The following is a 13,728-nucleotide window of genomic DNA, read 5'->3' as shown; positions in this document are numbered from 1 at the left end:
CCTTCCCTCAGTTGACCTGAAAGGCCCTCAGGACATTTGGGCAACTTAATATGCTCGCATAATAAATCCCGTTTTAAAGCATTCCCTGTAAACTCAATTTCTTTTGTTGTGGGGAACGAGAGATAAGGTAAAAGTGCATCTTGCTCCTGGTGCAAGAGAAATACATTCGCTTGTGTTTCATCGGTTCAAAGAGCGACAAGCTCGGCTCTGTTTTTCATGTTTGCCGGATCAGACCAGTCAGTCTCAGGTTGAATCTCTGTCATTTATATTAATCTATTTATGTCTTCAATTAGTGCAGATGACTACAGTCTCGTCCCTCTTATCCTGGGACGACTGAGCATATTGTACAAACTACCGAGGACGTGACACCTGCAGTTTGTCCAGTAAAAGCTGGTTTTTATGGACCCTCATTGACTTTTCGTCTTCTCAAACTCATCATGCTTCCCCCGACACGTCCTACTAGACTTTACCTCACGCCGTTCACTGGCCTGATGATCGTCTCAGACTCTTCATGCTTCCCCCGACACGTCCTACTAGACTTTACCTCACGCCGTTCACTGGCCTGATGATCGTCTCAGACTCTTCATGCTTCCCCCGACACGTCCTACTAGACTTTACCTCACGCCGTTCACTGGCCTGACGATCGTCTCAGACTCTTCATGCTTCCCCCGACACGTCCTACTAGACTTTACCTCACGCCGTTCACTGGCCTGATGATCGTCTCAGACTCTTCACGCTTCCCCTGACACGTCCTACTAGACTTTACCTCACGCCGTTCACTGGCCTGATGATCGTCTCAGACTCTTCATGCTTCCCCCGACACGTCCTACTAGACTTTACCTCACGCCATTCACTGGCCTGATGATCGTCTCAGACTCTTCATGCTTCCCCCGACACGTCCTACTAGACTTTACCTCACGCCGTTCACTGGCCTGATGATCGTCTCAGACTCTTCATGCTTCCCCCGACACGTCCTACTAGACTTTACCTCACGCCGTTCACTGGCCTGATGATCGTCTCAGACTCTTCACGCTTCCCCTGACACGTCCTACTAGACTTTACCTCACGCCATTCACTGGCCTGATGATCGTCTCAGACTCTTCATGCTTCCCCCGACACGTCCTACTAGACTTTACCTCACGCCATTCACTGGCCTGATGATCGTCTCAGACTCTTCACGCTTCCCCCGACACGTCCTACTAGACTTTACCTCACGCCGTTCACTGGCCTGATGATCGTCTCAGACTCTTCATGCTTCCCCCGACACGTCCTACTAGACTTTACCTCACGCCGTTCACTGGCCTGATGATCTTCTCAAACTCTTCATGCTTCCCCCGACACGTCCTACTAGACTTTACCTCACGCCGTTCACTGGCCTGACGATCGTCTCAGACTCTTCATGCTTCCCCCGACACGTCCTACTAGACTTTACCTCACGCCATTCACTGGCCTGATGATCGTCTCAGACTCTTCATGCTTCCCCCGACACGTCCTACTAGACTTTACCTCACGCCATTCACTGGCCTGATGATCGTCTCAGACTCTTCACGCTTCCCCCGACACGTCCTACTAGACTTTACCTCACGCCGTTCACTGGCCTGATGATCGTCTCAGACTCTTCATGCTTCCCCCGACACGTCCTACTAGACTTTACCTCACGCCGTTCACTGGCCTGATGATCTTCTCAAACTCTTCATGCTTCCCCCGACACGTCCTACTAGACTTTACCTCACGCCGTTCACTGGCCTGACGATCGTCTCAGACCCTTCACGCTTCCCCCGACACGTCCTACTAGACTTTACCTCACGCCGTTCACTGGCCTGATGATCGTCTCAGACTCGTCATGCTTCCCCCGACACGTCCTACTAGACTTTACCTCACGCCGTTCACTGGCCTGACGATCGTCTCAGACTCTTCACGCTTCCCCCGACACGTCCTACTAGACTTTACCTCACGCCGTTCACTGGCCTGATGATCGTCTCAGACTCGTCATGCTTCCCCCGACACGTCCTACTAGACTTTACCTCACGCCATTCACTGGCCTGACGATCGTCTCAGACTCTTCATGCTTCCCCCGACACGTCCTACTAGACTTTACCTCACGCCATTCACTGGCCTGATAATCGTCTCAGACTCTTCATGCTTCCCCCGACACGTCCTACTAGACTTTACCTCACGCCGTTCACTGGCCTGATAATCGTCTCAGACTCTTCATGCTTCCCCCGACACGTCCTACTAGACTTTACCTCACGCCGTTCACTGGCCTGATAATCGTCTCAGACTCTTCACGCTTCCCCCGACACGTCCTACTAGACTTTACCTCACGCCGTTCACTGGCCTGACGATCGTCTCAGACTCTTCACGCTTCCCCCGACACGTCCTACTAGACTTTACCTCACGCCATTCACTGGCCTGATGATCGTCTCAGAACTCGGCTTGAATTGGTGGAACACCGTTGAAAACTGGCCTTGCAGTCGTGTATTGTATGAATTAATGAATTAATGATTTAATGAAGTTTATTTTTTGAACATGAACATGATTATTAGTAACAAAACATATTTTAGCAGAAAATAAGAAAATTAAAAGTCTCAGAATGTTCAAAAAAAGGAGGAGGAAGCAGCTAGCTTATGTTTGCCTTCCCCCTTTTACACGTCTAACTTTGAAACGGCGACTGTTTACTGTCAAGATGTCATCATTTCTCCTGATTGAGAAAAACTTAACCATTTGAGGTACATTAGTCTGAAAAAAAAACCCAACAACATATAATGTAAATAAAATAATTTTATAAAAAATATATGCAAAATGGCAAAAATCAGACTGTATGGCGATTCAAATTCAAATGAGACATTTGTCCCATGTCCACCTTAATTTATGTACTTTTCTAATGTAAACATTTTAAACCTTCTTTTGAGTTGCGCAATGTGTTTGTTTTCTTTGATTATTGCAGGAGACGATTCCACAGCCATTGACAGACACATGCTTTTGAGTGTGAGAGACATTTCCTCTCCTTCTTAAATTGTATCTGCCATCTCTCTCTTTGAACCATTTTTAGATATTATTTGGGAGTACTATGTTTTTAGCTTTGTACATAATTTGTGTGGTCATAAAATCCACCACGTCCATACATTTTAATGAGTCCAACATGTGTGTCCCTCCGTGTTGACCCCAAAAAATGAGCAAGCATGATTTTGTAGACGTGCAATAATCACGTTCTTACCTTGACACGGTTTTCTTTTCATATATTTTTTTTTCCAATTGCTCTTTTGTTTAGCTTGTTCATCAATATTTGAAAGAATTTTGTGAAAACGACGCACTGAAACCATTTGTTTTCCTGTGAAGTGAACAATTGAATCCGTCGTCTGTTGCTGGTTCGTCTGTGGTTTCATTTGAGAAGTTGCAGAAAACATAATACTGATTGTTTGATCTTGGACATCTGGAAGACACGGTCATAAAAAGACAAAGGTCTCTGGCAGTGGACGAGGACGGCCTCTATTGAGGCGTCTTTCAGGGAATTCATGATTCCACTGACACGATAACGGAAAAGGCTTCCTCTTCCGTTTCGATCTCCCATCTTTCCCCCTGTGAAGAGAAAGAACGTGCTGAAAAAGATAGAAAGGTCAAGTTCAGGGTTGTCTTTGTTAGCCTTTGTCATTTTTTCAGTATTGAAACCCGATGGAAGTTTTCTCACCACGATCCATTAAATTGACCGACGGACGGAGAAAGTCTTTCATCATCTTGTCCCTCAGGTTTCTTTTCCCCCCCATACCTCTATTCAGTACCCTTTATATACCTGAGCTGTCTGTCTGTCTGTCTGTCTGTCTGTCTGTCTGTCTGTCTGTCTGTCTGTCTGTCTGTCTGTCTGTCTGTCTGTCTGTCTGTCTGTCTGTCTGTCTGTCTGTCTGTCTGTCTGTCTGTCCGTCCGTCCTTCTATTGACCACAGTAGCAAAATCGTCCAACTTCGCTTGTTACAGTTGGTTCCAATGTTCCTCACGTAGTTGACATTTGGAGGTGTACTCTCCCACTGACATCCTTAGATGTGGGGGGGGGGGGGGGGGGGGGTGTGTGTGTGTGTGTGTGTGTGTGTGTGTGTGTGTGTGTGTGTGTGTGTGTGTGTGTGTGTGTGTGTGTGTGTGTGTGTGTGTGTGTGTGTGTGTGTGTGTGTGTGTGTGTGTGTGTGTGTTCGCGCGCCTGCAGGCTGTCCATGCCTCCACCTCTGTGTGACTCCACAGTAAAGTTTAAAGGCTCTGCACTCGGTGCCGTTAAAGCTAACAATGGAGAGAACCTGCCTCTTATTATTTCTCATTTGTGACCTGGATTTCTGACATTTCCCGAGTCGTGGCTGCGTCCGGGAGGCGGCACTGAAGTGGGACGCCGTACGGTTCAGAGGTCGCGTTGACCGAACGATTCCGTGGTTGACCGAACGATTCCGTCGTCGATCGAACGATTCCGTCGTCGACCGAACGATTCCGTCGTCGATCGAACGATTCCGTCGTCGATCGAACGTTTCCGTCGTCGACCGAACGTTTCCGTCGTCGACCGAACGATTCCGTGGTTGACCGAACGATTCCGTCGTTGACCGAACGATTCCGTCGTTGACCCCACGATTCCGTGGTTGACCGAACGATTCCGTGGTTGACCGAACGATTCCGCGGTTGACCGAACGATTCCGCGGTTGACCGAACGATTCCGCGGTTGACCGAACGATTCCGCGGTTGACCTAACGATTCCGCGGTTGACCTAACGATTCCGCGGTTGACCGAACGATTCCGCGGTTGACCGAACGATTCCGCGGTTGACCTAACGATTCCGCGGTTGACCTAACGATTCCGCGGTTGACCGAACGATTCCGCGGTTGACCGAACGATTCCGTCGATGACCAAACGATTCCCTCGTAGACCGAACGTTTCCGTCGTTGACCGAACGTTTCCGTCGTTGACCGAACGTTTCCGTCGTTGACCGAACGTTTCCGTCGTTGACCGAACGATTCCGTGGTTGACCGAACGATTCCGCGGTTGACCTAACGATTCCGCGGTTGACCTAACGATTCCGCGGTTGACCTAACGTTCTGTCGTTGACCAATCTTTCCGGCAATGACATAAAAAGTGTTAGCTAACGATGCAGCCGGGTGCAGCGTTGGTCTGTCCAGCTCCTGCCGGCCGTCCTCAGGCCGTCTCTAAAAATAGTCTGCTCGTGATGTCGAAGTCTTATTCACAAGGTTTTTTTTTAATGCGTAATCCTTCATATCGCTCAACCTTGAAGTAGCTTTCAGTTTCTAAATAGATCCTCGCCCCTCGTGTAGCGTAGCCTCGAAACTGATCACCTACTTAAAGAGCTCACGGTGGAGGTCTTTCCACTGGTGGAGGGGGATTTTTCATTTGTTTAATTTCTGTATCTGTGGTGACGCAGGGATTGTCTACCTGCCAGTGAACAAAGCTCCGTCACCTCCGCCGAGGTTCTATAATCTCCCTCGCTGTCTGACGGTTAAGAAGGTGGCTCAGAAACTAATGAGTGGATCTTCATGGAAAATGGAACATTGGTGCGTTTGGATTCAAGGAGGAACCCATTAAATGTTGGTGGTAATCTGGATCAAAACCTGGATCCCAGGTGTGGAATATTTGTGATTTTCTCCCCTTGGTGAAGGTCATACATGTGAGGCTGCTCTTGTTGACACTGTGTCTGATTTTCCCTGAGACAAACCTGCTGTTTCTGCAAGAAGCTTCTCACGTTGAATCCAGACGAACTCCGAGTTTGCTGCTCCTCGGTCTCGGGGGTGAACGCCACCTGCCTCAGGCCCCATTTGCAAGGCAGTGTTTATGAAAACCTCCGTCGTAAACCTTGGACATTAATGGACGACATTCTATAGATTGGAAAAGGCGCGAGAAGAAGTGAGTAAACACTTATTTAACCCCGCCCCTTTTCCACCAATTATTGTTTCAGAATTTGATCATTTCCAGTTTCCTAATTCTTTATATAATATCCAGTTTTATACATGTAAGATGCATTCAAAGTATATTCAAATATGATACTACCAATTTATATTTCTCTATATAGATCTTAATCAAGTCAATGACTCTTCCTGTTGAGTAAACTTGTTTAGAGTGGTCGTTTTTCTTTTAGAAGCCAAAGAGCAGCTGAATTGAAGCAGTAACCTTCATTAGGACTCTGCAGAACATCTAACGTGTGACACAACTTCTCCTGATGGCCTCTAAACCAGGGGGGTCCAACCTGTGGCCCGGGGGCCAGAACCGGCCCGCCAGAGGATCTAATCCGGCAGCCTGGGGATTTTTTTATTATTTTTTTTTTTTTAAGTATAAAAATGAAAACTGACAGAGGCTGATCTAAAAACACTAGATTGGCAAAAATGACATTCAAAACCGCCCCTGGTCAGAATTAATTAATGCGTCTGTGGATGTCACATGATGCAACGCCTTTCACAATAAAACAGAGTCCAATTTATGTGAAGTGATACTTTAGACACGTAAACTCAAAAAAAATTCCAGATGATGGCAAATTGTTTTAATCCGGAATAAAAATACGAGATCCAGATACAGCTGACTGAGGGTTTTTTTTCCAAATATGATAATATCTGATTTCCTTTAATATGTATATTTCAGAATATACTGGCAAATTCCTGCAGTTACCAAAGAATCAAAAGAAGGAAAGACTTTGACATTTGTCCAGATCTGCAGTTTAATGTTAGATTTGACTTGTCGGCCCTCCAGAGGTCAGAGGTCAGATCAGGTGGATGTGGATCCTCAACTGAAACCAGTTTGACGCCTCTGATCTAAATCCTCCAACTTCCTGCCCCGGGAGGGTGGGGGCAGTTTCAGACGATTGCCCCTCCCTCTCCATCAATAAAACCCCTAAATGTCCCGTCACGAGTGATATTTGGCAGCAGCGGCTTGTTTACACAGGCGGCGTTGTGCAAGCAGCCCGTCAGCAGAGCGGAGCTGCTCGCCGCCGCCGCGTCCCGCTGGAAGCCTTTAGCCACGTCCCGCTCGGCGCCGCTGTGTGTTCTGGGAGCCCGACACTGTGGACTCTAGCAAGATGACTCAATAACAATGGGTGATAACTCACCCGAGATGCTGCACATTGTTGTGATTAAATTTGCTTTATATCTTTGGTTTGTTTGAACAAGCGGCCAGGTAGACTTTCCCCCGGCGTTGGGATGTGGCGGCGGTCGTCTCTTTAGCTAACGAGCGCCGCCTGGGACCCGCTAATGAGCGCACAAGTCGCCCGTTTCCAACAAGCACTTCTTTGTTTGAAAAGGTTACTCAGACAGTTTTGGAATCGTCAGCAGGAGAGTTGACAAGGACGGGTTTTTTTTTGTTGTTGTTGTTTTTAAAGCCTCTGAATCGGTCGCAGCTGCGAGCTCCGGGCTTTTTGTTTTCTGACTTTGTTTGTACGTCTCGTTGTTTTTAATGCAACGCCTCCAGGGTTTACTGTCACTCAATGACCATTACATTACTTTGTGGAGGTCAAAGGTCAAGAGCACTGGTGCTGTATTTCTATGGAGGTATATTTATGTAGTTTTTAATCAGTTTATTGGCTTTGGTATTCCCCACATGGAAAGAACCTATATAAACATATATGTTTTAATATAGGTTTTGATATAGGTTTTGAATATATGTGACATATATATAATTGGCCATTTTCCTATATTTTATGTACATATATGTACATATAGGTACATATAGGTGCTTATATATGCACACCTATAGGTGCATATATGCACCTCAATTTTCCTATATGTGGCATATATACGCATATATGCAGCATATATATTGCCATATATGTGCATATATGTTGCATATAGGTTTCATATATGTGCATATATCCTCATATAGGTTCTTTCCATGTGGGGCATTCAGTCATTAAACCTACTTTCACTTTATCTTTTCATCATCATCATCAAAAAAAAATTTTTTTTCCAGCTTTTTTTTTATTATTAGAAAACATCTAGATTTACTGACAAAAATGTAACCCAACAATATAGGTAAAGATATATAATGTAGATAAATACAAGCGAGAAGCTCCCAGGCTGAGCGCCACAGGAGAACAGGAAGTGGAGAAAAAGGGCAAAGCTTTCAGTGTATATTTATATTCTAGGCATTTTACATTGCATTACAACACAACCTCTAGTCCATGCCTCTTTAAATATCTTTAGTCCAGATAATACAGTACTGGTACTGTCAACACGTTTCAATAAGACACTTTTAGAAAACCTGAACTTAAACACTTAAAAATTAAAATAGATTTTGGCATTTTCAATGATTTCACCTCGTGCAGAGTGACATTTTTCCATGAAAACAGTATGACCTCCAGAAGACCAGGCAGAAGCAGCAGTGATTGTCTTGGCGGCGCCGCTCACGACATGAACGTCCCAGTGACCCAGGAGAGTTTCTCTCTACTGTCGCTGCTGCAGGGAGGACGTGGCGCCGCACACTGCTGACTCCACTGCAGTGTTTTACTGCTCCCACTCACCTGGAGCGGGTGAAGAGACGTTAGCGGAGGACGGGGGTCTTTCCTCTCCCGACCCGTCGCCTTGCAGACGTGGAGTCATTCCACATCTGTGCTGGGAGGACGGAGGCTGTACTCAATCCCTCCACGGGAGGAAAAGCCTGCTCGTCGGTCCTGGCAGAGCCTCTGATCAGAACCAGGGCAGAACTCAGCTGAGACCATCTATTTATTTATTTATTTATGTGTTATGTCATGCTATTTCACTGTGTGTGTGTGTGTGTGTGTGTGTGTGTGTGTGTGTGTGTGTGTGTGTGTGTGTGTGTGTGTGTGTGTGTGTGTGTGTGTGTGTGTGTGTGTGTGTGTGTGTGTGTGTGTGTGTGTGTGTGTGTGTGTGTGTGGTGTGTGTGTGTGTGTGTCATCCATACATGAAAAAAAAGGAACAGAGAAGATTCATCTTGTGTTTTCTGTTCCTATTAGCAACTTTACAACAAAACCAGATCAATGTGATTCCTCATTCCCCCCCCCCCCCCCCCCCCCCACCACACACACACACACACACACACACTTAAAGAGTTCCACAGTTTGACTCCATAAACAGACGGACGTTTCTGTTTCAACGACGTGCAAACATTGTTCTGAAAATTATATTTTATAATAAAACTGCTGCGCTGCGGAGCGCCGACAGTTCCAGGAGGTTCATTACAGACTTGTTGAGAGTGACGGAACATTCTAGTGAATCACACAACAACTACAGGACATTAAAGACACACCATCACACTCATGGTTCTAACAATCCACATCTCCCACATTTATCTTCCATTTTAATAAAGTGTAGCGATAAAGGAGCTGAGAGCTGCAATGCATTATGGGAGTTTCTGTTTGTGGTGTTTTAAATGTAATTATTGGGGGTTATGTTAGGTTTGTAGTGTCGGTAGTAGTTGTGTTTTTGTTGCTTAGTTCATGTAGTTTAGTTTATTAGTTGTAAGTCGTCAACCAGCAGTGAAGAAGGTTTAGTGTTTCGTGTCCTCCTGGCATGGTCTTCCTGGGGGACTGTCAAAATAAAAGCGTGCAGCTCTCTGGGTGTTGCGTTCAGTGGGAAACGGGACCAAATGGCTCTTTGAGCATTAAAGGTCGTCGACCCCTGGTCTAGAAGAAGCAGAGCTGAAGAACCAGGACCTGCCAGGGTCACCAGAGTTAGAATATGAGACAGGAGGAACCAGGCCGTTGATGGTATTAAAAAACAATGGTGGAATGGTGGATTGTGCGTCAGGCCCTCGGCGTCCCCCCCCCCCCCCCCCAGGCCGGCTCGTCTGCTATTTCCCAATTACAAAACCCAATCTTCATCAACTCCTCCGCTCCAGATATGATGATGGGCTGCGCAGCCCTTTGCTCCGCTCTGCTTTTAATTGTGTGTGGGATTTGTTGTTGTTGTTTTTGTGGCTCTAAGTGCCAGGTGGCTGTTTGGGAGGCTAAGCGCCGGAGCATCTTCCTCCCAGCGAGACGGTAATTACCAGGTGTTCAGGCTTGGCAGCAGCAGCCAGCCTGGGGGTGGGAGCCAGCCGTAGGACGTGTCTACAAGCTCAGGTGTGTGCTTCAGGCTGGGGGCTGCTGATTCTCACCCCCCCCCCCCCCCCGGTCCCTCTCTACCTCCCTACAGCTGTTCGAGCTGCTGGGCCCCGAGGGGCTGGACATGATCTCCACTCTCCTCCAGGGAAGGGCGGCCATTGTGGACTCCCTCCTGTCCACCCCAGCCGACAGGTACCCAGCAGGTAAGACACACACACACACACACACACACACACACACACACACACACACACACACACACACTTGTTTCTTTCCGTACGTAAATGTTGACCCACAACATGTTGTAATAGCAACAGGAAAACGGATAGAAGCTCAATATTGTATGTCCAGTAGTGCCGTTGTGAGGCTACATTCAGGTACGTGATAGAATTCCTATTGCCACAAGGTCTGAAGGTAAATAATGAAGTGAAACAGGATCTATCGGGAAGTTTAGCCGGTCTTGCATTGTGTGTGTATTTTAAATGTAAATATCTTAAATACATGTGGGGATGTATTGTGCAGTCCCAGTGTACGTCTGCCTGTACGTACACTCAAACTACAATGAATTCACTATATGAAGTGGCGGTAGCGAAACGTTCACCCTGTCCAAGGCGTGACGGTGAGACGGTGGTGGATCTGAACACTGGCCAGGCTCTTCTGTGTGCAGTCTGCACGTTCTCCCCGTGGGTCTCCTCCAGGTACACAACCTTGTGTGTGAGGTGAACTGGTGACCCTGAGGCGTGGGTGTGAGTGGACACCTGTCCAGGTGTGTCCCGCCCTCGCCAGGCAGCTCCCATCGGCTCCACTAGTCCTGAAGTCAACGTTCATCTCAACTCGGTAGAAGAAGACATTTGCTTTGTCACGTGGTGTTTTTGCAGGTTCTTTCTCTGCATTTAGGGTTCAGAGTCCAACGACGTGTTTCAGGTCAACGTGTCTCTGAAATGAGCGGGACTCTGCTTCTTTTTGTGTTTCTGTATTTGTACCCTGAGCGTCGGTGGCCTGACCCCGGTGCTGCCGTAGGGAGCTGTGATCCACTCCAACCCCTCTGGCCCTGATCACACACAGAGGTTATTAAGACTGATGACGTTGTATTGAAGGCTATTGATTGATGGGATGAGCATGCTAATACATGCTAATGCATGCTAATACAACGACACGATGCATGTGCGATTGGGAGCAGGACTGGAGTTTGAATTCCAGAGCTCCTACACAGAACAGTGCAGCAGTGTTCATGCATGCTGAAGTACATCAGGCCTCATTAAAAGCCATCTGCTGTTTCACCATCGCCGTAGTCGTTGCATAACATATCGCTATGACCCGAACAAAGCCGTCAAGCGGCTTCGTCCCGTCGCGTGCCGGCGATCGCTCCATGCTGTAATCGGCGTGCTGCTTGTGGAGAGCCGGTGAGATTACACCGCGTCCTCCTGTGCCTCAGCCTCGGCAGAGAAGACCGGCCATTTCTCCGTCTGTGATCCCAGTCTATGATGAGGCGCGTTGGACGCGGACACATGCGGCGCACGCTGGCCTGACATTATCACACAACTCGCAGTGATTAATAATAATGGCACTGATGACCGGTTATTTTCATCTCATGCAAATCCGAGGGTTTAATGACTGACATGAAAAATCTGCCGGAAATTTCATCCCGCAGTTAATTGCAGACGGAGGCGGGCGACAATTTGAGTCCTGGGCGTGTTCAGCCAGTTTCACTGTAAATATTCTCTTGACTAAATGTGGAGTGTCTACAGCAGAGTTCTCCACCCTCTGCTCCGCGGCTCACTGGTGTTTCCTCCAGATCCTCAGCTGAGCCGGGGGAAATTATCACATTTTATTCTAAAAATCATCTGCTCTCACAGCGACAGTGTGTTGCAGAGTAATCCTGTATAAATACTCTCCACCACTAGAGGGCAGCACAGAACTTTGCCGGTGAAATGTAAAGTGACAGACGTCAGTGTGGTTCATCTCCACCTCCTGCTACCATCTTGTATCAAAGTACTGTGTCAGTGACAGTGATGGAGAAGTTTTTGAAAACCAGGATCTCAGCTCTTCATCCATCAGGTCCAGGTTTCACACTGAGGGAGGCACTATTAAAAAAAGTCCTTGCTTTCTGGATTTACTGGATTCCTGTTGATAAAACTTTGATGAGAAAGACTTTATAGTGTTAATAGAGGCTACAGAGTTTAACATTTTAACATTTTGTTCCAAACAAAAAAGTGTGTCTTGGCTCAAAAAGGTTGAAAAACACTGGTCTACAGTTCTGAGCTCAGACAGTGCAACTAAAGACACTAAACAGAAGAACCAAGTCATTTCAGTGTGAATAACTGAGCACAGCTCCTGGTTCCCTCGTCCTCCTGCACGCCACCGAGTCACGTCTTCATCCTTCAGGGACCCTCATTTTAGCCTTTGTAAGCCTTGCCACCCCCCACAAATGCAATTTCTTTGCTAGATTCTCCAACATCGAGTTCCCTCTTCTGTGAGGATCAACTTTGAGGATTTGCACTGCGCCTCGGGGTGTGTGTGGTGGACTGCTGCTGCTTCAGCTCGCACACGTTCAAACCTTCCTGCCAGTCTTTCGCCACAAAGGAAAGATTCAGCTCTAATTCTGCCCAATGCTTCTCCGAGTCACGGTGCACAGCAGTGTGCTGGCCATGAAACGGACGACTTGAGCGTTTCTGCTCCATCCATCCATGCAGAACATAAAGGAAGAAAACATACATGGCGGTGTGCAAACACTGCTTTTCACTGCTTATCTGGTTATTCGAACAGTTGGAATCCGAGTTCCTGGGTTTCATGTGAGATCTCTGGAGGCGCCGTCGTGTCGAGTGATCCGACAGCCCGGCTTGTAAAGTCCCCACCTTTTTCAAAACGCTTCTCTGTCCTGAACCAGCATGTTTCCTCTTCCTGCGGCTCCACAGTGGGGCTGGAAGTCGCCGGCTGTTATTGGATGTAAGATAAGGATGGATCATTCATCAGCGCTGGAGTCGCTGTCTGATCAATATTCGAGGTGTGCGTCCAGGAGCAGCTGAAGATTAGAGGCGTGAGCTGCTGCTTTGTCAGAGGAGTCCCTGCGCCTGTTTCAAGTTGTGCACACTCATTCTTTAACGTATCGCGAAGCGGGCGATATCACACAGGCCCTAAATATAGACGCTGAAGCAGTGACACCGCACACAGGCTAATTAATGTCGACGACTAACTCTGTTCATTCATTTTGTTGGCTAAATCATTCATGCAGACATTCCACTTGCATAAGCCAGCAGTTTGTGTAGCCACAAGCGTCGCTTTTAAAATACAATGAACACATTTGCAGCCTTGGAGAAAAGAAAAAAAAAAAAAGCTGGGCTCACCATGAATAAATGAATTGTCCTTAATTAAATTCTCATTTCTAATCATTGCTTATTCAACTCTTGTCAAAAGTATCACGTGGTCCGCCTCCTCTTCCCTCCAGAACATCAGTTCCTCACCGCACTAGAACCCCCCCAGAGTACTGGAACACCTTCTCTTTCTCGTTTACCCCTTAAGCTTGTTCTCAGTTTCACACTGAACTTACTGACGCGTCTCACTTGTCCTCCGTCAGCTTCACTCTCCACCCATCAAATACTGCGCCACGCAGCAAGTACTTCGCCGATACCAGGTAGTTTAGAATGGAAACGGGAGTCGGGTTCGGCTGCTGGAGGGCAGGGGTAGGAAATGAAGACGATGAAT

At 47.2% G+C, this 13,728-nt stretch overlaps 1 protein-coding gene across 1 annotated transcript in view; it reads left to right on the top strand.

Annotated features, from left to right (window-relative positions):
* The window catches only part of LOC308133301 (activating signal cointegrator 1 complex subunit 3-like), a gene marked incomplete at its 3' end in the record, with an annotated part of 78,216 nt that overhangs the window by 12,819 nt on the left and 51,669 nt on the right, over window positions 1-13,728 (top strand). Inside the window, exon 5 of the mRNA XM_080500604.1 lies at window positions 10,118-10,229. Coding sequence (XP_080356730.1) covers window positions 10,118-10,229 — 112 coding nt within the window. The remainder of the gene's footprint in view (window positions 1-10,117; window positions 10,230-13,728) is intronic.

This window comes from Blennius ocellaris (assembly GCF_963422515.1).
Source record: "Blennius ocellaris genome assembly, chromosome: 8".
NCBI classification, from domain to species: domain Eukaryota; kingdom Metazoa; phylum Chordata; class Actinopteri; order Blenniiformes; family Blenniidae; genus Blennius; species Blennius ocellaris.
This window is presented reverse-complemented; position numbering and strand designations above follow the sequence as displayed.